The 26,712-nt window shown below is 37.4% G+C and overlaps 2 protein-coding genes across 12 annotated transcripts in view; one reads left to right on the top strand and one right to left on the bottom strand.

The window, feature by feature from the left end:
- Positions 1–21,691, top strand: part of CLCN3 (chloride voltage-gated channel 3) — an 87,308-nt gene extending 65,617 nt beyond the window's left edge. For 4 of the 5 annotated variants that reach the window (XM_029938835.1, XM_029938827.1, XM_029938841.1 and 1 more), the window contains 4 exons: positions 2,027–2,213; positions 5,487–5,885; positions 12,026–12,242; positions 18,719–21,690. In XM_029938835.1, coding sequence (XP_029794695.1) covers positions 2,027–2,213; positions 5,487–5,885; positions 12,026–12,242; positions 18,719–18,809 — 894 coding nt within the window. In that variant the 3' untranslated portion in view covers positions 18,810–21,690. Of the gene's footprint in view, positions 1–2,026; positions 2,214–5,486; positions 5,886–12,025; positions 12,243–16,957; positions 17,034–18,718 lie in introns of all 5 variants that reach the window. The other variant, XM_029938856.1, reaches the window with a different exon arrangement.
- The window catches only part of LOC115291414 (histone PARylation factor 1), a 41,886-nt gene continuing 27,124 nt past the window's right edge, over positions 11,951–26,712 (bottom strand). For 2 of the 7 annotated variants that reach the window (XM_029938866.1, XM_029938915.1), the window contains 3 exons: positions 20,135–20,290; positions 12,863–13,120; positions 11,951–12,248 (listed from right to left, as the gene is read on the bottom strand). In XM_029938866.1, the coding sequence (XP_029794726.1) occupies positions 12,864–13,120; positions 20,135–20,290 (413 nt within the window). In that variant the 3' untranslated portion in view covers positions 11,951–12,248; position 12,863. Of the gene's footprint in view, positions 12,249–12,862; positions 13,121–13,907; positions 18,813–20,134; positions 20,291–21,736; positions 21,964–22,936; positions 25,222–26,334; positions 26,364–26,712 lie in introns of those variants that run through there. The other 5 variants (XM_029938874.1, XM_029938877.1, XR_003908441.1 and 2 more) reach the window with 5 other exon arrangements.

Below are 26,712 nucleotides of genomic sequence, written 5' to 3'. Positions count from 1 at the left end.
TCAAGGGAGACTGCTGAATACTGAAAACGAACCATGGACTGGAGGGGGAGGGAGAGAAGGGGGTGATAGTCCTGGTGGGGGGCACTTGTGGGGAGAAGCACTGGGTGTTATATGGAAACCAATTTGACAATAAAGTATTAAAAATATTAAATAAAAAATAATTTTAAAAAATTACCACAAACTTAGTGGCTTAAAATCACACAAATTTATTTTAGTTTTGGAGATCAGAAGTCCAAAAGGTCTCACTGGGCTAAAATCAGGGTGTTCACATAGATTTATGGAGGTTCTTGGGGAGAGTCTTTTTTTTTTCCCCCTTTTCCAGACTTCTACATGTTGCCTACATTTCCTGGCTCTTGGCCCCCCTCTCCCGTCTCCAAAGCCAGCAATGGGTGGTCTTTTTTTTTAATCTCGTTTTTCTGACACTATTCTAAATCTTTCTTACACATTTAAAAAACATCTGTGATTACGTTGAGCCCACTCAGGTAATCCAGGATAATCTCCTGTTTTAAGGTCAGCTGATTAACAACCTTAATTTTACCTGCACCCTTAATTCCTCCTTACTGTATAACAACAGATTCACAGGAGTTAGGATACAGATATATTTGGGGAGCTATTAGTCCACCTATCATATTACTATAGGATGTTAGCTTAAAAGGACACTGCAGACTCAGAGTTAAATTAGTAGCCTATGAATACCATGTCTTTTTCCATCAAGGATTTAAGGGAGCTAGGCCTAATGGCCTAGGATGTTACTTCATTTGAATTTATAAAAGTGAGAGTAGTAGTCCTTAATTTGCCAGGAAATATAATTCTCTTCCATGGCTGTCAGTGCTGTATATAGATGTCAGCTAATCCTGGTTCCTTAAGTTAACATTCACTAATGATTAGATACTTTCACAGGTATAGACTATGTGGAAAAACAGCTTAATTTCAACAAAATGGTAATGATGGTTTTTGAAATATGGTCTCTGTCTCTTCTGTTGTTCTCTATTTAGTCCACTGGGTATAGTGTTAAATAATAGAAAAACATTGAGGTTTAAAATTTTTATTCATAGTGAATCAAGTTAAAGCAGCTGTTAAAGCTCCTGTTTCTATAGTAAGTTGATTTTCTAAAAAAATCCAACTTTCTCATCTTTAGTTGGGTTACAGGAAGCTGGAGACAACTGGCAGGTTAAGTCCCACATTGCCCTGTGCTCGGGCTGAAGGATCTACAACAGTACAGTGTAAAACGTATTTTGATCTCTTCTATTTGGATAACGTTTTAATGATCCTAATACAGTGTTCAACATGCCTTTGTTTTGTGCTCAGCCTATTTTCATTTCTGATAGTTTAGAGCTACTTGTTTTGTAATCTTTAAATGATCTCACTTACGGTGTTTACTATTCCTACTTTCTTCATTACATTTAACTGATAAATATTCAATCTGAAGGTCCTCAGTCTCATAATTGATAAATACTCTTCTCCACACACACACATATATATATATATATATATATATATATATATATATATGTATGTGTATATATATAGTTAAAAAACATACTGAAAGACCTGATAAGCTTGTCCTCTTTACGTGGTACCACCTAAGAGGAATTGCATCTAATATTTTTATCATTTGGTAAACAACAAATACGTAGGAAAGATGTGATCGTGGAGTAAGGGACAGTACTTCATACTAAATTGATTCAGTTTTAGGAAAAATGCTTCATATTGTCCTCTTTTTTCTTTCCCATTTAACCATGAATTAATGAACCGTGTTAGGGACTGGCATTAAGGAACTCTTGAGCTAAAGGATAAATAACTCTTAGGTTATTTTCTCTTTGGTCTAGAGAATGTTGTTTGTTACTTTCTAACTGAAATCATGGAATTATTAAGGTGCCATTAGAGCAGTATTTTGCTATAGTTTTATTTGTATTACGATTTTGCTATATAAGTAAAGTTTGAAAAGAATCCAACATGTTAGTTAGAAATCCATAGAATGTAGCTTCCGAGCATATTAAGTAGAGGATCGCTATTTTTGTTTCAGGTTCCGTCGGGCTTGTTCATTCCCAGCATGGCCATCGGTGCGATTGCCGGAAGGATTGTGGGGATTGCCGTGGAACAGCTTGCGTATTTTCACCATGACTGGTTTATCTTTAAAGAGTGGTGTGAGGTTGGAGCCGACTGCATTACACCTGGCCTTTATGCCATGGTTGGTGCTGCTGCGTGCTTAGGTAACATGACTGCGTTTGTGTGTGCATGTTTGTGAATCCGAGAGAGAAGAGAGCGAGTGTGAGAGCACATTATTCTTAATTGGTGAGGGGGGTGAGGGCAGGATAGGATGGAGAAAGAGAATGTTTTAGCAGAAATGAAACCACTGTTATAGGGTACTTACGTAGTAATAGTTTTCATTTTGCCTGTTCTACACATTGTTAATGCAAAAATTTTATGGTACTTAGCGTCTCTTAAATATCACATAATGCTTTGTGACAGAGAACATCTCAGTATAACATAGGCTTAATTTGAATCCTGTCCAGGGAGATTTTTTTGTTTTTTCATAGCCAGGGATCTTGGCTTACCTATAACAACTGTGGCATGGTTCTTGAGATTAACCTTCTAGCAAAGCATTGATAAAGCTTTGTTCTGCATGATTTGTAGTTAGCTATAAAGAAAGAGTTCTTTACTAGCCCTCTTTGATTTAAGGTGCATTTATAGGAAAATGAAATAAGGTAACTGTTGGTTTAATGAAAAGCAAAGCAAAATAACTGCATTAAATACTTAGTCTGTTTATTGTCCTCTTGGATATGAAAATTTGTTATTTTTAAATTTAAAATGTCAGTTGAACTTTGGTTATGGTTGGTATTTTGACTTACTTGTTTCCAGTGACTCACAAATCTATAATTATTGATCTCCAAAAGTATAATATCTAGTGAAAGTGAAGGACAGGATCCTTTTCATCACAGTAGTGGTGATTTAGTAGGTGTCCACTTTGTTTTAAGCCCTGACCTAGGTGCAGTGAGTGATAAGAAAGAAGTATAAAACGTAGGCCCAAACTTCAACTACAGTCAGGTTGGGGAGGGAAGATAAGACCAAAACTATGAAAACAGCAGTGAGAAGTATGATTATATACAATACTGAGTCTATGACAGTGTAGGAAACTAGAGGAAAAGAGAGCTGAGGTAGTTCAGATAAGGGGAGAACCAGGAGCTTTATTTAAGAAAATTAGTAGAATTTAAAGAAGAGGATTTTGTTGAGGAATATAATCATGTGAAATTGAAGGAATTGGAAGAAATTTGAAGATACTGATAATATTGAAACAGAGTGCATTTTGGATACTTTTGGGAAGTGAAGTTGGATTAGTGGGAAAGAGCCAGCTTATGAAAAGGCGATCATCTGTGTCAGAAGGAATTTGTATTTGGAATAGGTCATATCTATGGCAGAATCGTGGCTTTGGCATTTGTAACTTGACAACTTTGGGAATGTTCCTTTACTTTGATTTTTTATTTTCTATCTTTAAGATAGAAATAATAATCACTAATCGCCTACAGTTGTTTTGAGGATTATATGAGATAAAATGCACGTAAAGCTGTTAGCACAGTGCCTAGTAAGATAAGTTACTTTAGTTTTTAAAAAGCATCTGTGAACTGATTAGGACATGCCTGGCATAGTGTAGATATGTAATATGTAGTAGGTTCTTTCTCCCTTCTATTTTTAGGTTAAAAAACAAAAAGGAAGAGTTTAAGCTTAATAATACAGTATGAACTGGCAAGTCCTGGTAGGTTTGTGAGCTAAGGAGCAACATGATGAAAGTAATACTTAGGAAAGATTAACCTGGGAATGTGGCTTATAAAGTGGATTAAAGGTAATGGGGCCTGGAGTCAAGGAGGTAAGATAAAATAGTATTAAAATTAAGGAATGAAGTCTGAAGAGTCTGGACTAGTTTGGTAATAGTGACAATATTGAGAAAGGGACCAATAGATAAGATATTTTGCAAAGCAAATCAGATAAGTCTGGGATTCAAGTGAAGGATGAACCCAGAACGACATCTAGGTTGTCTGGAAGAATGTGGTGCTGTGCTAGTTGGAATGGGTAAGTCTTTGGTGAAGAAGAGGACTTTGGTTTTAAATGTGTAGTATTTTTTGTGATGGTGCATCATCCAAAGTCTATAGTTGGAAAACCAGGCAAACACAGCAATAAGATAAGGTATGCATAGGACATGGGACAGTTGCAACAGGAAGTAGGGAGATGTGGGTTAGGAGACATGAACATAGAGATGGTAATTCAGAATGATGATTTGAGAGGCGCCTGGGCGGCTCAGTCAGTTAAGCATCTGACTTCAGCTCAGGTCATGATCTTCTGGTTTGTGAGCCCGAACCCCATGTTGGGCTAACAACCTAGCGCCTAGATCCTGCTTCGAGTTCTGTGTGTCTCTCTCTTTCTCTGCCCACTTTCACTTTGTCTCTGTCTCTCTCAAAAATAAACATTAAAAAACGATATTTTAGGTAAATGAATAGATGAGCTTTCTAAAGGAGAGGATATTATAGTTTTTAGAAAATTTATTTATTTTTTTTACATTTATTTATTTAATATATTTTTAAAATTTTTTTTAAATGTTTTATTTATTTTTGATACAGAGAGAGAGGCAGAGCATGAGAGGGGGAGGGGCAGAGAGAGAAGGAGACACAGAATCCGAAGCAGGCTTCAGGCTCTGAGCTAGCCGTCAGCACAGAGCCCGACGCGGGGCTCGAACTCACGGACGTGAGATCTGACCTGAGCCGAAGTCGGAGGCTTAACCGACTGAGCCACCCAGGCGCCCCCATTTATTTATTTTTGGGAGACCGAGAGAGACAGGCCGTGAACAGGGGAAGGGCAGAGAGAAAAAGAGACACAGAATCTGAGGCAGGCTTCAGGCTCTGAGCTGGTGGTCAGCACAGGGCTCGAACCCATGAACCGTGAGATCATGACCTGAGCCAAAGTCAGCCACTTAAGTAACTGAGCCACCCAGGCTCCCCTACACTGTTAACATAAATCACAAAGCACCCATTCATTGAGTAAAATATTGAGTAAAATATTTTACTCATTTTGAAAAGATTTAGAGGAGAGAAATGTATTAATATTCTACCCACACAGGAGCTTTATTTGTAAAATGGTAGTAAATGAGATAGCTATGATGTGCTTCACCAAATTCTTTAACAATCAGCTTTTATAAGAGTGAAATTAAATCTTTTTTTACAGAAATGGCAAACTCGTTTTAGCTGGTTAGTTGTTTACTGTGAAGTAAACAGGTTTTGAAATGTTATTTCAATAATCTTGTATTAAACAGTGAAAATTGGTGTTTCTCTAGATCTTATTAAAACAGTGAGAATTGTCCTAAACAAGGAATTGTAGTTTTTGATGATCATCCTTTTCACTAAGTTCTTTTTGTAATATGTGTTCAATTGCCTAGTACAAAAATTCCACTCACATGTCCTGTCCTCCTTGACCAGTGGTGTGTATTTTCTTTTCAGGTGGTGTGACAAGGATGACCGTCTCCCTGGTGGTTATTGTTTTTGAGCTTACTGGAGGCTTGGAATATATCGTTCCCCTGATGGCTGCAGTAATGACCAGTAAATGGGTTGGTGATGCTTTCGGTAGGGAAGGCATTTATGAAGCACACATCCGGTTAAATGGATACCCTTTCTTGGATGCGAAGGAAGAATTCACTCATACCACTCTGGCTGCTGACGTCATGAGACCTCGAAGGAATGATCCTCCCTTAGCTGTCCTGACACAGGACAATATGACAGTGGATGATATAGAAAACATGATTAATGAAACCAGCTACAATGGCTTTCCTGTCATAATGTCAAAAGAATCTCAGCGATTAGTGGGATTTGCCCTCAGAAGAGACCTGACAATTGCAATAGGTACCCTTTTTTAAGAATACAGACACACACATCTGTCTATATCTGTATCTGTATCTGTGGGATCTGTATAGGTAGATATAGACGTATTTTGGATTTCTGGAGGAAAGAAAGCAATAATACTTAATTGGTTGTGTGTGTTGGGGTAAAAGGTATATTTTATGTCCTTGAAAATCTTATGTTCTTTAAGAAAGGAATTTGTGAATTGTTTTCCCACTAAATACAGTTTTATCTTTTGATTTGGCGTTGTTATCAGAGATTGGAGTTAGATTCTTTTCCCACTCAGATAGGCCTTTTTAAGTTAATATTGTTGGTAATGACGTGTAATATGTGGCCTCAGCAAGTGCTAGGATATCTCGGTAAATATATCCTTATATTTATTTAATTTTGGCTTATTTGAATTCAAGCTTTGAAAAATCTCATCTTTGGTCTGTTTCATATCAGATTCACAAGATTTTCCTTTTTCAGTTTTTGGATGTAAGTTTACAGTGCTAACATGTAATAGCTACTTTGTTTATTTTTTTAATCTTTAAAAATTTTTTTAAAGTTTGTTTATTTTGAGAGAGAGAGAAAGAGCAACAGGGGAAGGGCCAGAGAGAGGGAGAGAGAATCCCAAGCAGGCTCTGTGCTGCCAGCACAGAACCTGAGGTGCGGCTTACACTGATGAACCATGAGATAATGACCTGAGCTGAAACCAAGTGTGAGATGCTTAACCGACTGAGCCACGCAGGTGCCCCTATTTGTTTATTTATTCTAAATGTTTGTTTATTTTTGAGTGAGAGTAAGCAGGGGAGGAGCAGAGAGATTGGGGGAAAGAGTATCTGAAGCAGGCTCTGCACTGACAGCAGCAAGCCCGATATGGGGCTTGAACTCATGAACTATGAGATCATGACCTTACCCAAAGTTGGACACTGAACCGACTGAGCCTGAGCCACCCAGACCCCTGTAATAGCTGCTCTAAAGTGAAAAATCATGGAGATTATTTTTGGTCCATATTCCTACAAATATTGTTTAAAGGCATTAGCCAGAGTATGCTATTTCTTGGAGATAAAGTAAACTTTTGCTTTGTTTTGTTTTCTGTTATTTTTTACATTTTATTTAAATCCAACTTAGTTAACATATAGTGTAATAATGGTTTCAGTAGAATATAGTAATTCATCACTTATATATTTCTGATCCCAGCAAATGTCCTCCTTAATGCCCATCACCCACTTAGCCCGTCCCCCTCCAGCAATCCTCAGTTTGTTTTCTGTATTGAAGAGTCTCTTATGGTTTGCCTCCTTTTCTCTTTTTATCTTATTTTTTCTTTCGTATGTTCTCCTTTGTTCATCTGTTTTGTTTCTTAAGTTCCACTTGTGGAGATAAAGTAAACTTTTATGAGGAGTAAACAGTAGTGTTCCTCCAAAATTTATTTTTCTCCTTATTAGTCCTGCAGTATTGCTGAGGAGGCTAATAAGGCCTTTTGTTCAATACAATTCTTTTCCCTCTCTTCTCCCAACCCCCCCCCAAAGTGATAAAGGATATTTTTATGAAACTGTTGCTTTCCTACTCCCCAGTTTTTAGGGGAAGGACCCTAAGCTGAAAATGTCAAGCCTTTGTTCTGTTGAGTCCATCCTCTACAGCTTATCTCTGAGCCACTGCAAAACGATTGTAAGAGATTTTAATTCTTGTGCCATTTGAAGAGGGAAGACTAGACAGGCTTATTTCTCAAATGAGAATGGAAATGCAAATGCTCATTTTATAAGAGCTATCAAAACAAAACAAAAGCCTCTACAGAAAATATCCTACACAGTTAAAGAAAAACCTACAGCTTTGTTAGAGTTTTTTTTAAAGACTAGCAATACCATCATTCCAAGTTTTGCTGTAGGTAATAGAATATTTGCCAGAATGGGCAAAGTATGTGGTCACATTTGGCTCTTGTATTTAAGTGTTTCTAATCTGTTACCATGGCCAAACCTGCAGTCAGAGAAAAATTTCATTGTTCAAATTCCTATTCTTTAGGTTTTAATGGTAGCCAGCTGAAGAAAAGGAAAAGGTCAGAATTTTGGAATTTATATAGAAATTTAAAGGAAAAAAGCATGGTTTTTAAAAAATGAAGAATAGTCAAAGTTAAGAATTATTCGTATTCCCACTGATTCTGTGGATATAATTTTGAAACAGAATATTGTGATAGTAGATAAGGTCAGTTTAAGGGAATAGATATACTTTAGACATGCCCTCAGAAATGTTTCACATGATGACTTTTAGAACACATCTTACATGTTTACCCACATTTATTTTCATAAAGTTTACATTTTTGAATGAGAAAAATAAACCTGTACATGAGGCTTTGGATATATGTATAATACATACAATATGGGATGCCTAGGTGGCTCAGTCAGTTGAGTGTCTGACTTTGGCTCTGGTCATGATCTCATGGTTCATGAGTTCGAGCCCCAAATTGGGCTCTGTGCTGACAGCTCAGATTCTGTGTCTCCCAATCTCTCTGTCCCTCCCTCCCTCTGCCCACTCACTGTCTCTGTCTCTCTCAAATAAATAAACATTAAAAAAAACTAATAAACTATATAATATAATATGTGGGGACTCAGTTGGTTAAGTTTCTGACTCTTGATTTCGACTCAGGTCATGATCTCACCGTTTGTGGGATTGAGCCCTACATCAGGCTCTGCACTGACAGCATGGAGCCTGCTTGTCTGCTTTGAGATTCTTTCTGCCTCTCTCTCTCTGACTCACTCTCTTTCAAAAAAAAAAAAACATTTAAAAATATGTGTATAATATGTAATTTACATGTATTTATGGCATACTTTATGAAGGACAAAAAATGAATGCTTGAGTAAGTGATAAACTATATACTGTATCCAGGAATGGGAAACAAGATTTTTTTTAATGTTTGTTTATTTTTGAGAGAGAGGACAAGCAGGGGAAGGGCGGAGACAAAGGGGTCAGAGGGTCTGAAGCAGGCTCAGCCCGATTCGGGTCTTGGAACTCACAAACTGTAAGATCATAACCTGAACCACGGTCAAACGCTTAACCAATTGAGCCACCCAGGTGCCCTAGGGAAGCTCAAGATTTTGAAAGAACACCCTTCCCAGGATTGATTTATAAACTCTGCACTTTTGTGTCATTTCATTATTTTAAAATGTTGGGGTTTTTTTTTGGTAGTACATTCATATAGTTCAAATTCAAGAAGATTAAAAAGTATACAGTAAAAAATCTTTCTCACCCATGACCTCATAGTTACTCATTTAACTCTCTGCAGGCAGCCATCTCTTTGGTTTCTTATGTACTCTGTATATACTATTCTATACTTATATTTTTTCTTTTGAAACAAACTATCATGGTATCCAATGCATGTGTACTTTTTTTTTTCACTAAACAATGTTTCCTTGGACATCTACCCAAATCAGTGTGTAGAGTTTCTTCATTCTATTCTTCATTCTACATAGTATTCCATTAAGTAGATGTACCATGGGATACATTATGATTTCTAAAATCAGTTCCTCATTGATAGACATTTAAGATGCTCCCAGGTTTCTGCGATAATAGAAATTACTCCCTCATATATTTGGTAATCTCCTATATTTGACTCTGTGCCTATGTGCAAATGTTCAAAAATTACTTGAAGTGGAATAGTTGGGTCAGAAAGTAGGTGCATTTGTAATGTAAGGTATCTTCACATTGTACCAGGTAGTGACTATGCCATGTACTCCCACCAGCAGTAAATGACAGTTGCCGTGTTTAACTTGCCTTCAAACAGAGAGACTTCTTCCTGCATTTTTGTGTCAAGATGAAGTGAGGTTGAATGTTCTGTAGATTTGTTTAAAATGAAGCATATTTAACATTTATGGTGTGAATTGAATCGTCTTTCCTGTTTTCCAACTTGAGTCATAAAAATACACTTGTTCGTTTCTATTTATGTAATAGGAGCTGTAAGTTTTACAGGGAGACTCTCAGTGTACGAAAGCCTAAATATCATTGACATATTGAACACAGTAGTAAGGTAGGCGGCTCAGTGATGGGTCTTTTGTTCAGAAGAAAGCTTTAGCTCGCATACCTAAGAGAGCTAGTTCATTAAAGGTTTCCCCTTCCATAGCAATGCTATCAACCTTAGAAACCTTAAAATACAGTTTACTCAGTAATATGCATTGCAAGCAAACTTTTTATCTCTTTGTACTAGTTAAACTTTATACCTTCTTGCTTAGTTGAAATACGATTTTGTGGATTTAGAGACTTCTTTGCTTTCTACAGTTGTAATACAAGTGATGAAAGAATTCTAGATTCCTGGGAAGTGTTTTTGGACTATCACTACCAAGTTTCACATAGTCAAAAATGAAGGGGACAGCCTGTGTACTTTTCTTTTTTGAGAAGTTGTGAGAAGTCAAGCCCTTGAGGGTATATTAACATGAATGAGAAAAATAAAACATAAAATTTGGGGGAGAAAGTTGATTACTTACATTTGGACATTTTGCTAGAAAAGAACCATTTCCACCATTTCCATTCTCCTGGAAGTATAACTCTTTTCCTACATGCATAATTTAAGAAAATGTCTGAGTCATATCAGAAAATGAAAAGTATGATGTTATTTTCTGCCTCAAAAGTCTTTGAATGGATGGCATTCAAAAAAATTGTTTTTTTCCCAAACAAAGGAAAACAAACCTAGCAGATGTCTTGACACTTTGTAAGTATTCAGTAAATGATACTTGTTAAAATATTTACTGTATTCATTTAAGTGACAAATTTAAGTCAGGCTGGATGTTCACTAGCCTTGTGCCTTGTATTTCAAAGGAACATTACAATAAATTAAAAAATAAATTAGGTTAATAACTTTTCCTAAAATTTTCTGAAACTTTTATCATTAAATGTTTTATTTAAATTTATAGCATATTTTCATTGATGATGTCATATTTGTTATTTTAAGGTATTTAAGTGTGATGAGTGGGGTTGGTTTTAACTCAGAATATCCGTTATTCATACCCCACCATTCACAGGTCATTAGCTAGAGGCTTCTATGGGTTAAGAGCAACCTAAGGAACATTTTTCAAAAATCATATAAGTTGCTAATGGAATTTCTTCTTTTCTGTGCCCTTATCATGTTTTTAAGGTGGTTTAGTAAGTATTAGCCATTAGAACTTCAGTAAGTGCCTTCCTACCCTACTGTGTCACAGCACAGTTAAATAAGGCTTTAGAGGTTAGAAGAAGTATAAAGAATTTTAGTATTTGCGTATGAGCTCTGTGTTTATCCGCTTCTTAACTTGGGACTGGTGCTTCCTATTTTGGCTTAAGTGTTTTTGTGGCAAAATTCATGTTTAAAATATGTTCAGTATAGCAAATAGCATATTTGTGAAGAGCATTTTGAATACATGCTAACTCCAGATAGAATTATAAAGCTGTATTCTCTCCATATCATGAGTTTCCTTTTTCTTCCTGTGGTCTCTGTTAATGCAGTTTTTTGTATCTTTACCACTTCTTGTCTGGCACTTTCAAAAGTCGTTGGTGGGAGTGGCAAAACCAGAAATAGTTGAAATGGAGCCACACTGGAGAGAGAAATGAGCAGAGCCTTTACAAATAAAACCTAAAAAATAAGTCTGTGTCCATTATGTGCATAATTGTCGCTTCAACCCACCTATTAATACTCATGACTCACCAAGAAAATGAAACTTTAACATTGGAAAACAGAAAGACCTAGATGATTCACAGAGGTTGGAGTATATGCAACATAGTCAGAATTAAGAGTAAAACTCATTTTAGTCCCACCTCTGCAGAATGAGTGACATTTAACACAGGCAAATGTCATATGATGATGATAAACTGTGCTCTCATAATTTGTGCAGGCTTTAAAAACCATATTTCAAACATGCTTCCTTGTCCCAAAGTTAGAAAACAACTTCAGCCCCAGTGAAGGAAATTGATATACAAGAAATATTTTATATACGTGAAGATTTGTTATTGGTGTATTCCAAGTCTGTCAAATATAAGAAATTACTACATCAGTTTTCAGCTGATCCTTTCTTGGTTAAGAAAATAGGGGGAAAAATCAAGAGACCAAAAGTCATGGGATACATTTATTTTATTCTTTAAAGTCTCTGAAAAAGGATATTACCCATAAACAAATTAATTTTTTGGTCTTCTCTATCTCTTTTCAGAAAGTGCTAGAAAAAAGCAAGAAGGTATCGTGGGCAGTTCTCGTGTGTGTTTCGCACAGCACACCCCATCTCTTCCAGCGGAGAGTCCTCGGCCACTGAAGCTCCGGAGCATTCTTGACATGAGCCCGTTCACCGTGACAGATCACACCCCAATGGAGATCGTCGTGGATATTTTCCGAAAGCTGGGTCTGAGGCAGTGCCTTGTAACTCACAATGGGTAAGTCTGGTGAAAGAAATCAGTTCGCTTACTGGAATCCATGATACTTTTTAGTGAAATTCATATTCAGTTATTAGGAAGGACTGTAAGCCTCCAAGTGGGAAGGCCTGGTTTTTTTTTTTCTTTTTGCTTTTGGTATGATTATAATTACAGAATCAGTATTGATCAGATTGACACTTATCAAGAATAATAATAATGTCAATTGCCAGATCTTTCCCAAAATATAAAGTATTTGTCAGGAACCCTTCAGAGTTGGCACAGAGGTTTTGAAACATGTCCAACATGCACTTTGAGCTTAGAGTATTTCCTCTATTAGAGGAGTAGTAGACCTAATTCGTACAGAGGAGGGTAAAACATGTTTTCTTTTTGTAAGTATTTCATTTTTTAATATAACTTTCCAGTCACTTATAACCCTCTATATATTTAGCTGTTCACTATTTCAGCCATTATTTTACTTATCATGTAATGAGAGAAATAATATATAAAGGAAATTTGTAAATTAGCTAAAATTCTCCTTTAGCAAATGTTTGATTCCTCTTTTCTACCTTTTCCATTCAGAAATCTTTTATATAAACTGCTAATGACAAACACTCATGTATTTAAAATGTGTAGGTGATTACTTTATTTGTCTGTCCTTTCCACACGAACCGCCAGTGTTTCTCCAGGGTAGGATATTGGAGAGTGCTGTTTGGCAGATATGAAAGGGACAGAGTGGAGACGGGGTCCCCGGGCCGCCTCAGCGGGCGCGCTCCTGCTGCGTTCGCTGCTCCTCTCTGTCCCGGCGCCTGGATGGCTTTCCCCGGCCGCTCTCTCTCCAGTCCTCTTTACTTCCATTGCAGTACTGCTCTTCGTTGAAATACTTAAGAATATTGTTTTATCTGAAGTCCGATAACAGGAAGGCCAGAAATGAGAAACAAAGGGTACTCTTCATTCTCCATAACTTAGATGGTTTAACCCTGCACAGCCTGAAGATGGTTGAAATACTAAGCACTTAAGGAATTACAGCAGGTTTTTAAAAACAAAACAAAACAAAACAAAACATCTTGTACAAAACATGTGAGTGACAATACACATGACCCCTATCTAAAGAAAGGAGAAGAACAGAAAAAAAGGGAAGGAAATGTGTGTATTGAGCACCTTCTTTGTGTTTCTTATTTAACTTTGTATACCTCTGCAGAGTAGGCGGCAGCCTCCCTGCCTTACACGTGTAGGCACTGAAGCTCAGAGAGGTGTCACAGTATGCCCGGTCTGGTGGGTGGGAAGTCGTAGTTTAGAGAATCAAATGTCTTTCCAATTTTAGAACCTGATCTCTTGCTGCTGCTTTTACACTGTTAAAAACCAAGAGTGATCTTTTTTCTTTGTGATTTCTTAAACTACTATTGTTTTCTTGAACAATATATTAGGCCATATTAGGTTAGGATTAGAAATATAAAGGTAGAGAATTAGATCCAAGTTCAGTGTCTTCACCAAGCTGACCAATTAAAATCACTCTAAATAGGGGCGCCTAAGTGGCTCAGTTGGTTCAGCATCCAACTCTTGATTTCAGCTCAGGTCACGATCTCCCAGTTGTGAGACTGGCCCCCACATCGAGCTCTGTGCTGATCATGGAGCCTGCTTGGGATTCTCTCTCTCTCCCTCTCCCTCTGCCTCTTCCCCACTTGTGCTCTCTCTCTTTCTTAAAAAAATCACTCTAAATAGTGTGAAATAAATTATTAAAGTAACAGAACTCTTGATTAAAGGCAGGAAGTTTCAAATTGTTAAATGTCACAAATACTGATTGAGAAGAGATGTATGATAACTTTTAATGTTGTTTAATAAAAAAAATAGTAGTACCAAACTTCATCATTTAAAAACTTAATAAGTACATGTTAAATGGGGCAACTTTTTATGAATTTATATGGATTTGGGGACCCTTTTAATTATAAATGGCTCAATGAGCAACTAAGCTGAGTTATAATTTTTACTTGCTCTGAGTTATTCTCTGTGCCTGGGATGGTCCTTTTATGTGCTAACACATATAAATGTCATTCTCTAGTCATGATTACCTGTGATCACCAAGTTGGATGGGTCAATTACCATAATTCACTTTGCTGCTAAATTTCTAGATTTTTGGCAGCACAGATATTAGAAAGGAAAATACTTAAAGTGTAAAAACTTAAAAATGGAGGTGGGACAGCTAATTAAAATCTTCCCTGATATTGCCTGTACACAAGAAAGCTTGTGTGTGGGGGTAGCTTTTTCTTAAAAAATATGTTTAATTGCCTTGATTATAATTTCCTTATTTCTGTACTTCAAGGAAAGTAAGTCTATATAGAGAGAAAGAAAGAGATCGTTAGGAGTGGTAGCTTTTGGGCGTTTATTTTCTTTGCAGCATGTAAGGAAGGTAGAGCATTTTATTCTCACTTGAAGTTGAATGATTTAAACCTAGAAAAGCAGCCATACCATCTGTATTTTAGTGGATAGTGTGAAGATCCAGAAAACTGTCAGCACCTTCTAGTTCTCATTGGGTCCATAGAGGTCGAAATTAACTATTTGGGGAAAGATGTGCCACAAGTCCAGACTCTTAGATACAAGTAGAAAATGAGAATAGAGAGATGAGGGAGAAAGTATGTCTGTACATTTTAAAGATGCCAGCTACAGATTTCCCGTATTTTATATTTTAATTAACAGAATTTCTCAAAATCTTTTTAGTTTTGGTGGAACTAGCAGGATGTCAGTAAGCATTGCTCAAAGAGTTTTGTGACCATATAGGTTTGGAAGTTATTGAATTAAATACAGTTGAGGTTTTTTTTTTTTTTTATTGTGAAATGTCTCAAAACTTACAATGTTCATTACTTGACTCTCAGAGATAATAAGAAATAAAGTTTTCCAAACTTGTTTGAATGTGCAGTCTTTTGGTTTGGTTTGGTTTTGGTTTTTGGTTTTTGATGGAGGGAAGAGGGCCAGACTCCTGAGACTGGTGCTTTTTGGAACATATTTTAGGAAAATGTTGGGTCATGCTCTGTTACACTTATATCATGCTTGTTAGCCCACGGGGAAATAGCAGATTAGTCTTTATATGAGTTAAATTTTGCATTGAGTTTCTTTACACTTTCTGAAATTAATAAAGTAACAGTGAACCTGGCTTTATTCTCAAATCACTCTTCTTCATTAGAGAGGAAATACATGTTACTTCCTCCCTTTTAAGGCCATTACTTTGTAATATAGAGATCACTTTGTAAGTCTCTAAATTTGCCATTTGCTCCTTCATAAATCTGTAACTTTCCTCATTTTGCACCTTGTCATTTGGTGGAGCTTACTAATATACTAACTGCAATTAATCACTGTATGTACTTGGGTAGGAAAGAATGAGTAAGAATGACACTGCAGCTATTTAATTGTCAAGGTTTTCACATTTCCAGACTCCAACTATAAATTAAAGTGAATTGATGGGGTTTTTTTTTTGTCTTTTATTTCCCTCACACACTTAGAGAAGAACATCTATTTGAGTGAGTTAAGTGCTTCTTATATATATGCATTTTTTATTTCATGAGTGCATTTTCTAAGCATTTTTGGAGGGAGAATTTGTTCCCATGCTCGGAGAACTTTGCAATTTATCTTTGTTCTTAAGGATCCGTCGATTATTTTAAATAATGAGAAAACATTAGCAGAAAATCTATTTTTGTCTTTCCCAGTCTCTGTTCTTCCTGCTTTCCCGCCCCACCCCCCAGGCATCCTCCTTAGTAACTTTATAATTGACACGTCTGTAGTCCCAGACTGCTTTGACTGAGTGAAACATTCTTTAACGTCAGAATGTTCAAAGGCAGTTGAATTGTAAAGTCGACCAGGGCACTGTCCAGTTACCCTGAAGGGCGTTCTGGAGGATTGTCCAGAATTTCATGATTAAACCTTTCTAAGGTTTTTGACATTCATTTTCTATGTTGCCATATATTGTAGTAGAATTCATTGACTTCCACTATAAAACCAGTAATCAGGATTTTGTTCTAATAAATCTAATTATTTTCCAGAATCCTTGTGAGAATTTATATCCATCATTTTGCTGAGAATCATTTAGAAAATGAAATGCATAATGTAAAAGTCATTTTGACCCCTAATCATAAACACATCTTACTAGTTTAAGAAGTGGCTTTGAGCAGGCCCTGAAAATTGTGGGTTGTTTATGTTGGTTGGCATTATTTATAGAAGTGCACATTGACATTAATTTTAATCTGAAAAATAGTAAGATCCAAGGGGTTTCTCAGTCTCTTCATAGAGAATTAAGGCCAAGCCTCCACCTCCTCCCTCCTGAGGTAGATCCAAATAATCGTTGCCACATTGTGACTTCTTAGCAATTAGGAAAATACTTTTCCCCTAAAGAAGGACACTGAAAATGAAACTAAATTTTAGAGGTTTATAGCTGTGTTAATATTGTTTCTTTTTTACTCTTCTTTATAATCATCTTCATTGTGACCTTTTATAGTGTTGCTTTTTAATTTAAAAAGGAAAACAATCCACCAACATTTAAAAATAGTATCATCTCTCTTATGAAAGTCAGTAAAATTTATGCAAATGGGACCTGGGATTTCAAATCATCTTTGTTTTTGTTTTTCTAAATTTCATTAAAAGCATTCTTATGGTTCATGTTTTTGTTTTTTTCTCTCCTTCTTTATCATTATGATTGGAGCCTGTTTTACTTTGATTTCTCACAGTTATTAGCATAACATGATCTGTTTCAGGATTGTCTTGGGGATCATCACCAAGAAGAACATGTTAGAGCATCTCGAGCAACTAAAGCAGCGCGTGGAACCCTTGGTGATTAGATATGTCAGACCTCCTCATTAGACACCTTCCAAGTCAGGAAGCATGACCCTTGTGACCTGTTCAGTTCTCGCTTTCCCAGATACACGCCGAGTAAAAAAATCCTACATGCTCCCAGTTACAGTTCTATCTCATAAACTATGTCTATGAAATTAAATTTGGATATTTATAAAATTACATTCACAGGAAGTGAGCAAAAGTTACCATCTCTCATCAAAATCATTGGTTGCAGTTTAAGAACTCTAAACAGTTTGGTAGTTAAATGAGTAAATATCATTGGACATTCTTAAACACAAGTCTGTCTACCTTAGCAGATACACCAGTCTCAGAAGATGCCTGACTGGTTAAAAAAAAAAAGTCTATGTTTCCTTAACTTGTGGTAGTCTTGTGGTAAATCTAAGCTCATAAATGATTGTTAATGGAGCTCAGCAATGGTACAGTTGCTGAATGTTAAATGGATTTTTTATGGGCACACTCAGTGTAATGTGTATATATTTGTGATCTTGGCATTAATTCTTCTTCTGCTACATCTTGCATCCCTTCACAGTCAAGAATGTGTGTCCTGCCATTTCAGTAACCTGAACTTAGATTATGCGCGTGCCCCTTTATGTTTCCAGAATGCTGGGAGCAGCTCTTGAGGTCACATGCATTTGTTTTATCCAGCTTTATGTCCTAGTGGTTTCATGACTAAAGATAAAATTTGAATTATCTTAATAATATAACCTAAAAAATCATCTGGCTTTAGCAATTAATGCCTGAAATTATTTTGCCCTGCAATTGTCATACCTATGTAACACCTGTCCCAGTTTGCTTAAGTACACAACTGATTATGTATTCCTGTTGTATGCTAATACTTCACAAGTGTTTCATGCTTCCTTTTTTAAAAACTACTAACCAGAATAATACGTAGCTTCTCATTCATTCTGCTTCTTGCTTCACCTGTAATCTTTCAGGACTGCTTCTTGACTTTTCACCTACCTTTTAATGTGAGCATTAACAACCAAGACTTTCATAAAAGCACTGTATCTTAACTTTTTTGGCCAAAATCAAAAGAGGAAAACATTGATGTGTGTGCTAGAAACTCGGGTTGTCTTATAGATTTATTCTTGGGGCTCTGAAGTTTGGCATTGGAGTTCTTTGTTGACCATTTTATATGCATTTGTTTTATCGCCACTGTGTGTGCTTTCATGAAGATTCTGCATACAACTGGGCAGTCTTTACATTATTTTTTTAAGTTGGTTAAGTTTGGTTTTAAAACCGTGGAATATTGAGGAGAATTGGTCATCAGACATTTTACTGCTTTCTTGATGTCATGGGGATGAATTTTCCCTTTTCAAATGGGATCAGTGTCATTTCTTATTTTATACTTTCTCCCATTTTTTGTTACTTTTTTGTTGGCATACATTAATCAAAATACCTCTACTTCAGTGAGGCATGCAGTTCTTAAGAGTTTCAGTGGAAAGGACATTGTATTATTAGTGACCATAATACTTTCATATCAAGGGATGGTTGCTGGCTAATTAATTATCTTTACCTATAAAACACTTTCTGAAAATACAAAATCACAGTGCTTGCTTTGCTCTATTCCTGTCAAAATAAAAAAAAAGTTAGCTATAGATTTAGCTCTTCTTTTCTTTTCTCTTTTATTGAAATAGCACTCTTCTGTTTATTCCTTCCAGGCGCCTCCTTGGCATTATAACAAAAAAAGATATCCTCCGTCATATGGCCCAGACGGCAAACCAAGACCCCGCTTCAATAATGTTCAACTGAATCCTATAGAAGAGAGAGAGGAAACAGAAGAGGAAGTTCATTTGTTGAATAGCACAACTCTTTAACCTGAGGGAGTCGTCTACTTTTTTTTCTCCTAAAAAAAAAAAAAACAACAAAAACAAAGGAAATACAAAACCCAGGCTTTTGCAACAGGGTTTGCAAATAATGCTGGTAGCATGGAGGAGTTGTTTGGGGAGGGAAAGGAGAGAGAAGGAGCCGAGTGAGGTATTTCCCCGTCTAACCGAGAGCAGCAAATCATCTCCCTCCCGTGGTTCTGCACTGGATGCATTCAGCTGAGGACGTGCTGTGATAGTGCAGGCCTCAGCCCCAACGGGAGGCCACCGAGGCCCCGGAGCACCTGGCCGCTACTCCAACGTTGCAAAGACGCATTATCAGTCCCTGTTCTGGAGGGATTATTTGAATTGAGCCATCAAGACTGCAGGGTCTTTCCCTTTTGTATCAAAACTGTTCTGCTTAATTCATGACTTATATAGTTAAGCATTATCTTTCTACATTCCAGAAGAGCTTTTATTTCTCTCTCTCCCTTTCCCCCTCCCCCCTCTCCCCCTCCCTCTCTCTCTTTCTCTCTTGAGCTGTAACAAAGCCTCTTTAAATTGGTGTACCCTTTTGAAACAGTCCTTTCTCATATTGAGATGTACTGTGATTTTACTGAAGTCTCATCACAAGAAGGGAGTGTTTCTTGTGCCATTAACCGTGTAGTTTGTACCATGGCTGAATGCTTGCAGCTGTCCCCTGTACCACAACGAAGGCTAATCAAACAGGTGAAATCCCAAATGAAGCTTGAACAAAAGCTCTCAGCTTCTGTGCATTGTGGTTCAGAATCAACAACAATGAAACTTGACTTGTTAAGGATAAACAGAGTTTTCTTACTGGGTTTTTTTTTTCCCTCTCTGACTTTATGGATAATGTGACCTGGTCTTATGCAAATTTTCTATTCTAAAACTACTATAATATACAAGTACTGTTCTGCATAAGGAAACAAAATGCTGCTGTTTTGACAGGAAAGAGAAGGAAGTATTCTGTTTAGCTGTATCTGGAATTAATTGCATGTTTAAACACTGGAATTTTTTTTTTCTTGAAATTAGATCAGTCATTTTTTTTCTTTCCTCAAGATACTTTATTGCTGACACTGAAGAAGAAATGTAATTCATAACTTGCACTAAATGTATATTTCTTTTCTTAAAAATTTACCATTCTTATTTATATTTTTATGGATTAAAATTTATAAAATACAGATCAGTTAATATCGCGCTTAAATAATTTTACCTTTTTAATGTGATTTTTATAGACTAATTCTGACTTACAAATATGGAGATAGGAACGAAGTTTACAGTGGGAACGAGGGTTTAAGAAGAGGCTGTGGGTGTCTCGGATTCGGTGCGAACATAAACCTTTTTCTGGTCTTCCACTGCCATCCTCTGGGTCACGTCTTCTGACCTCTGTACATTTTGACTCATTAACTAGAAAGTTAAAACATAGACAAATCCTTTGCAGATTAAAACCAAAAGTTAAATAGTATTAACCTTTTTTTTTAAATCAAAATAATTGCAGAGGTAGCAGTTAAAATTTTAACATGAACATAACCTTTGAGTCTCGGAGTATGTCACATCCGTAAGTGTTTGAGTATTGTGTTGAATACCCACAGTGCAGAGTTTTGCAGGATGAGTTGAAAATGTGCTGGGGTGTGTCTGGGGTTTTTGTTTTTGGAAATGTCTGTTTTAATCATGGTCTTAATTCACTATCAGCAAAGGCTGTTTACTTGAAGGACTGGCCTAAATATTCTGTGCTTATGCATTTTTGGTAGGAAACTAATTTTTGCAGACAGACATTTTCAGAAACATAACTGGCAATATGCCGTTTTTACATTTTGGAAGTGATTCTTCACTTCCTAGTTCTTAAAAATAATGTATCTATAAGATCTTGAAGCTTTATTAGATCATGAAGCCATATTAGAATGACAGTTGAAAGTTGAGCAACATTTTAGGAATTCCATGGAACATTCTTAGTTTTGCTGTCTGCCTAAAATTAGTATTTTGAATCCTAGTTTACTTCCTCCCTTTGGCAGACTTCAAGCTTTCTTAAGGATCCCTTCGTTTGACCATCAGAGTGAAAGCGTTTCTAAGTGACTCTCCTGTGTATCGTACCTGTATCTTGTCCTGAGAGTGTCTGCAGTGTGAACTCCTCAGCACTGGCTATGGAGTAGCTTCTCTTGAGTTACAAGCCTTCAAAGAGAAACCAGTTTCTTTGCAAATAGCTTCATAACATCACACTTGACCTGGACTTTATTTTCCCTGGTTCCTTTTTGATTCCAGGTCCTTCTTTCATTGCCCAGCCTGCTTCACAGACTGACATGTCAGGGTGGATATTCAAGGTGGATATTAATTTTCTTCTTGGTATATTTCTATCCCCTGATATGTCTTACTGCTAAAAAACAGGAAAAGTTTTTATCTTTAATGCATTCAGTGGTTTTCATTGGTAATACTATCTGTTCCACTTTTCTTTTTGATATATTGGGGTGTGTCTGCTTTTCAACCAAACGATGAAATAGTAGAGACCATGAAATATATGTGCCTGGCTAATTGGCAAATTAATTGACCAATATAATCAGTGGAGCGCCTTATTGGAGTACCCTTTTTCAAAAGGTATGATGAGAATGGGCAAGGGTGTCAGCATCTCATATTAATAATTGTTTTCAGTTTTGGTTCCTGAAGAATGCTTAGTTTGTTAATCTGTGATGTTGCCTAGAGCTGTATTTATCCGTTTTTATTTATACTAGTGTAGTAAAGCTGCATATCATTACAGTAAGAATGATTACTGTGATGAGTTAATCAGAAAACTCTATTAAAATCTATATGACAATGTGTGGTTTGGCCTCTAATTACATCTCTAGCAGCGCTCCCACTTACTGCTGCTGTGTGCAGTGCAGGCCACGCCGCCTGGGCTGCAGCCTCCGGGGGTGGGAAAGAAGGCTCAGTCAGTCGCTCGGGTTACAAAGCCGTACTTGGCAGGCAAGGCGCAGCGGGAGATAGGCGCTGGGTTGGGCAGCAGGAAGCACTTACTGCCAGCAGGAGGGTAGAGCCTCCATTTGTCAGCGAGAAGTCGCATGTCTACCAACAGATTTCACTTCAGTTTACTTTCAAAAAGAAAAATTATGCTGTTAGCATGAAGATAAAACATGTAAATGATTTACATGTTTTTAAGATACTACTCTGTAAAGTTGCTAATAGAACTGCCTGAAAAGAGGTGGTAACATTTTAATTCCTAGAAGATTTCAGTAGTCTAATATGAAACTCTCAGTAAAAGGAAATAACTTATTAAAAGTCCACGGTATATTTTTTTATCATTCATTTTATTTGACCACTACTTTTTTTTTAATGTTTATTTTTGAGAGAGAGAGAGTGCGAGTGGGGAGGGGCAGAGAAAGAGGGAGACTCAGAATCGGAAGCAGGCTCCAGGCTTTGAGCTGTCAGCACAGAGCCTGATGCGGGGCCCAGTGAGCCACCTAGGTGAACCCCCCTTTTTGTAAAGTATTTACTGTATGATAGATGCTTCCCCATTAGGGGAAGAAACATATATGGGATGTCATATGGTGATAAATATCACAAGTTAATTAGTTCAGCAATTTTTCTTAAATTTCTGTGTGTCATACACTAGGCATATATAAATCAAGCAAAAATTCCCATTCTACTGGAGAAAATTAATGGGGAGGATGCTATTTTTATAAAGGGTGATGAAAGAGGGCTTCAGGGATAAGGTGAGATTTAAAGAAAGTGAGGGAATGGTACAATTATCTCTAAGAAGAATGTTCCAAGAAGAAGAAATAGTATGTGCAAACACCCTGGGGTAGGGTGTGCCTGACAGTTACAGGGAATACCAAGTTGGTCCCTGGCTGGAGTGGGGAGTGGGGTAGAAGATGAGGAAAGATGTTGGGGATGTAGGAATTTGAATTTTATTCTGAATAAAGTGGGAAGCCAGTGAGGCAGAAAAGTGACATTATCTGACTTAACATGCTCTCTGGCTGCTTTGTTGAGGATAGACTACGTTGGGTAGTGGTGGGAACAGGAAAACCAATTAAAGGCTCTCGGAATAATCAAGGTAAGATATAGAGGCTTGAACGCGACTGGAACTGGTGGAGGCCATGGAAGTGGCTGGTTTTTAGACAAAGGGAGGTTGGGCTAGACAGGATTTGCTAACGAATTGCCTGTGGAGCGCTACACGAGGAGTACGGATGTCTCCACGGTTTTCGGCCTGAGTAACTACAGAAGAGTGGCCACTGACTGAATTGAGAAGGACTTCCAGAAGAATAGATATGAGGCCGTAAGGAATTTTGGTTTTAGACATTAAATTTTAAAAGTCTTTTCGACTTCCATGTGGGGATGACAAATAGGCAGTTGTATATATGAGACTCAAGTTCAGGAAGAAAGGTCCAGCCTGAGAGATCTAAAACAATGTGGGAGGTATCATCATCCTGAGTCGGGATGAGAGCCCCATGGGATTAAGTGGCCAGAGAGGACTGAGCATTTACATACAGGTATAGTTAGATTTGAGACGAGAGGCCGGCAGAAGAGGGAGCAGCCAGTGAGGTAGGGTACAGAATGGTGCCTTTAAGAGGAAAGTGTTCCCCCTCAGGCAAGTGAGTAATAATTTCAAGGAGGATCAGCTTTTCAGTGGTTGATCAGTGAAGTAAATTGCCCAGTGTGGAGAAAATGGATAACTCACCAAAGCAGATTCAGTGAGATCAGGCAATAGTCTGCTGAGAATGGGTTTGACAGAGATTGAAGGCAGCTACTCACAGCTCTCCCGGACCTTTTCAGAAAGAGGATGTGAAATAAAGGATGTTTTAAGATGCAGGAGATTATAGCTCTTGTTGATGGAAATGTTTGGGAGGGAAAGTTGATCTAATGAGAGGTCCTTGAGTAGGCAAGAGGGGATGGGCACATAGTGGGGACCTTGAGCACCATTCGTAGCGATGTGGAAAAGGCAGGGTATAGTGGGCAGTTGGTAGTGTGGTGAGATTTGGTGGAAGTTTGCTTGTTTTTTTCTCAATGAAGTAAACTGAGGGCTGGGAGGCATTGTGTGTTTGAGAGAAGATGTGAAAATAGTAATAATAGGATCAACGGGCAGCACCATGAGCAACTTGAGGTTAAAAGGCGGCCAGTCGTCATGGTTGTATTTTCCCCCAAGCCTCTGATACTGAGCAGAAGTAGGAGTAGGCAGCTTTTTATCAGGCTTAAGTTTGTAACATAAGTAAAACCAAAGGAGAGCAGGGCAGTGGAGTAGACGTGAGAGTGAGTCTAATGATGGAGAGTAGAATATAAGGGCTGGGTGAAGAGGGAAGCAAGAATATGAAGAACAGTGAAAAAGGCTGTTAGATCAGTGAATTGTTGTAGGTTGTGGTGGGGTCGGAAAATGGTTGGAGCTGGGGGCTAGAGGAAGAGAGATGAGAAGATGGGTGCTGGTATCTCGGACAGTAGGATGCTTCAAGTTGAGATTATGGGGGGTGTTTCATCATTGGTGATGGTCTAGGATGTGACTTTAGACTTGATGGCTAAAGTGGGGTACCATCTAGATCAGGGGTCAGTAAATTATATTCTGTGAAGTGCCAGATAGTATTTTAGGCTCTTTGGGTCATATAGTCTCTGCTATAACCACTCTGCCAATGTAGGCTCACATGATATGCAAATGAGCGGGTGTGGCTATTTCTCCAGAAAATTGTTTACAAAAACAGGAAGGAGTGAGCCAGACTTGGCCCTCAGCCCTCGTTTGTTGACCCCTAGTCTAGGTCACCAAATAAACTGTGAGGTTTAGGGTATCAGAAGGATCATCTGCATAGATATTGGGTATTTGTCATTGGGGAGATAGTTTGTAGCACTATCTTGGATGTGAGTTTTAGAGCTTTCAGTTTTCCTTGAGTGTATCTTTCTACATATATTTGAGAGGTGATCTAGAAACTGTTATTAAGCTCCAGAAGTGAGTTTAGCTAAATTTGAGTTGGGTAGTGATTTTGTTAAATTCTTACTGGGTCAAAGTGCTTCATGAGCCTAGGCACTTAGAATATATGTGTCTCAGAGAACAGAAGTGGATGGGTGGCATTTGGAAGCTACCACAGCTATTGGATGGCCACATCCTAGGAGGATATAAATATTGCAAACTAGGTTTCAGTGGACTGTGTTCCAGTGAGGGAAAAAGAGAGATTTGGTATTGTAAGGAGCTTACTCTTCAATGAAAAATGTTCAGTAGTTGGAAGGTCAGTACCTCCTTAAATGTTTCCAGCCCTCTGATACAATTTGGGAATTTGAGACTTGAATCCACAACTACAGTATCCAAATTATAACAGCCATATTCTTGGCATTGATATCCAATTCAGTCTTGGGCTGTTCTACCCAGCTTTCTGAAAATACACATTCATGTTAGGTTTGTATAAGGTATGGAAGAAAAGTGATCTTTTTTTGTCCTCCTTTATTTTAATTTGTTCCTTGATAAGAAATCCTGTTTGAATCCATGTTACTCATCACAAGAAAGCATATTTTTAAAAAGTTACAAACTATATTTGAAACTGTAGGATCAAGAAATGGCAAAATTTAAGGCATCTAGTATTTCTAGCTAAGCAGATTGGTTTAATATAAGATAGTTGAATTTATTTGAATAATCAGTGTTAAAAAATTTAACTATTTTTAAATACTGTCCCCAATATTAAGTACCTTAGAAACTAAAGAAATCTGAAGGAAAAAAGCTCAAGAGCTTCTAAAATGTTCAATTATTTAAGACCAAATGCAATTTGGTCTCCCTTTCTAATCAAAGTATGTGTGAGCCAATGTTACTGTTATCTTTTTAATATAAACCCACTAACACTTCAGATGGGTCCAGGACCTGCAGATGCTTATGCCGCTGAAATGTGACAGTTCCTTAAAACTTTGATACCTCCCCATCAGAACTATAAAAGTTCTGGTGCAGTAATGGAAGGGAAGGTAAAAAGATCTTTCTTGTTTGGTTTGGCTAAGCAAGCTGGCACATAAAACGTCTCTAGAAAGCATCTCAGTGGCCTACAAAGGCAGCATGTGGGCAATGGGAAGAACAGATACCAGGTATAGGCCGCAGTAGAGATTTTGGACAGAAGACCTCCTGTTATCTGAGAAGTCAAGAATTCTCAGGGGCATCTCAAAGTAGTTTCCCAAGTTTTGCTAGTGTGATTTTTATCACCCAGGAGTACGGAACAGGGTCATTTTATTCAACATATATGTATTCAAAGGTCTGTGTTACTGAGGGAAATATATACTGATAAACCAAGCTCTTAAAAGCTTGTAGCCTAAGTGGGGAGATGAGACAAGCTACTCGTATTAAAAGTCCTGGCTGAAAGTGTTTGCTTGTAATTATACTTTAGATCAAAGAGAGTTAAGGATCTCACGTTATTTTAAGGAGGTAGCTGACAGAGTAAGTAGACTTTAAAGTACCTTTAACTCCAAAAGGGGGAAAAGTTTGTATGCTCTTCAGCTCAATCTTCAGCTTGCTATTTTACATTTCATGGTTTGCTCTCTATTTTTAAGGTGAAGAACATTTTGCATTTTGTCAGGCTTAGAGGATGTGAATCTGATAAAACACAGTTGTATCCAGCTTTGTACTAGAAATCCAATGATATAATTTGCAGAAAACTTTAAAATCTAAATCAATGGTCTAGTGATTAGTATACCATACTGTCATATCAATATTCTATCCTATATCAATTAGTAAATACAGTGAGTCCAAGAGCTGTTTTGAAGAATATACCTAATAGGTACCCAGACTACATATGAATCACCTGGAGATACTGTTAAAATGCAGCTTTGGTTATGTCTGGGGTCAGGCACCTTCCAAGTTTGCTTCTCCTATGCCCCCCCCCCCTTTT

This window comes from Suricata suricatta, chromosome 1 (genome assembly GCF_006229205.1).
Source record: "Suricata suricatta isolate VVHF042 chromosome 1, meerkat_22Aug2017_6uvM2_HiC, whole genome shotgun sequence".
NCBI lineage: Eukaryota > Metazoa > Chordata > Mammalia > Carnivora > Herpestidae > Suricata > Suricata suricatta.
The sequence above is the reverse complement of the archived record's forward strand: the minus strand, read 5'-3'. Positions and strand labels throughout refer to the sequence as shown.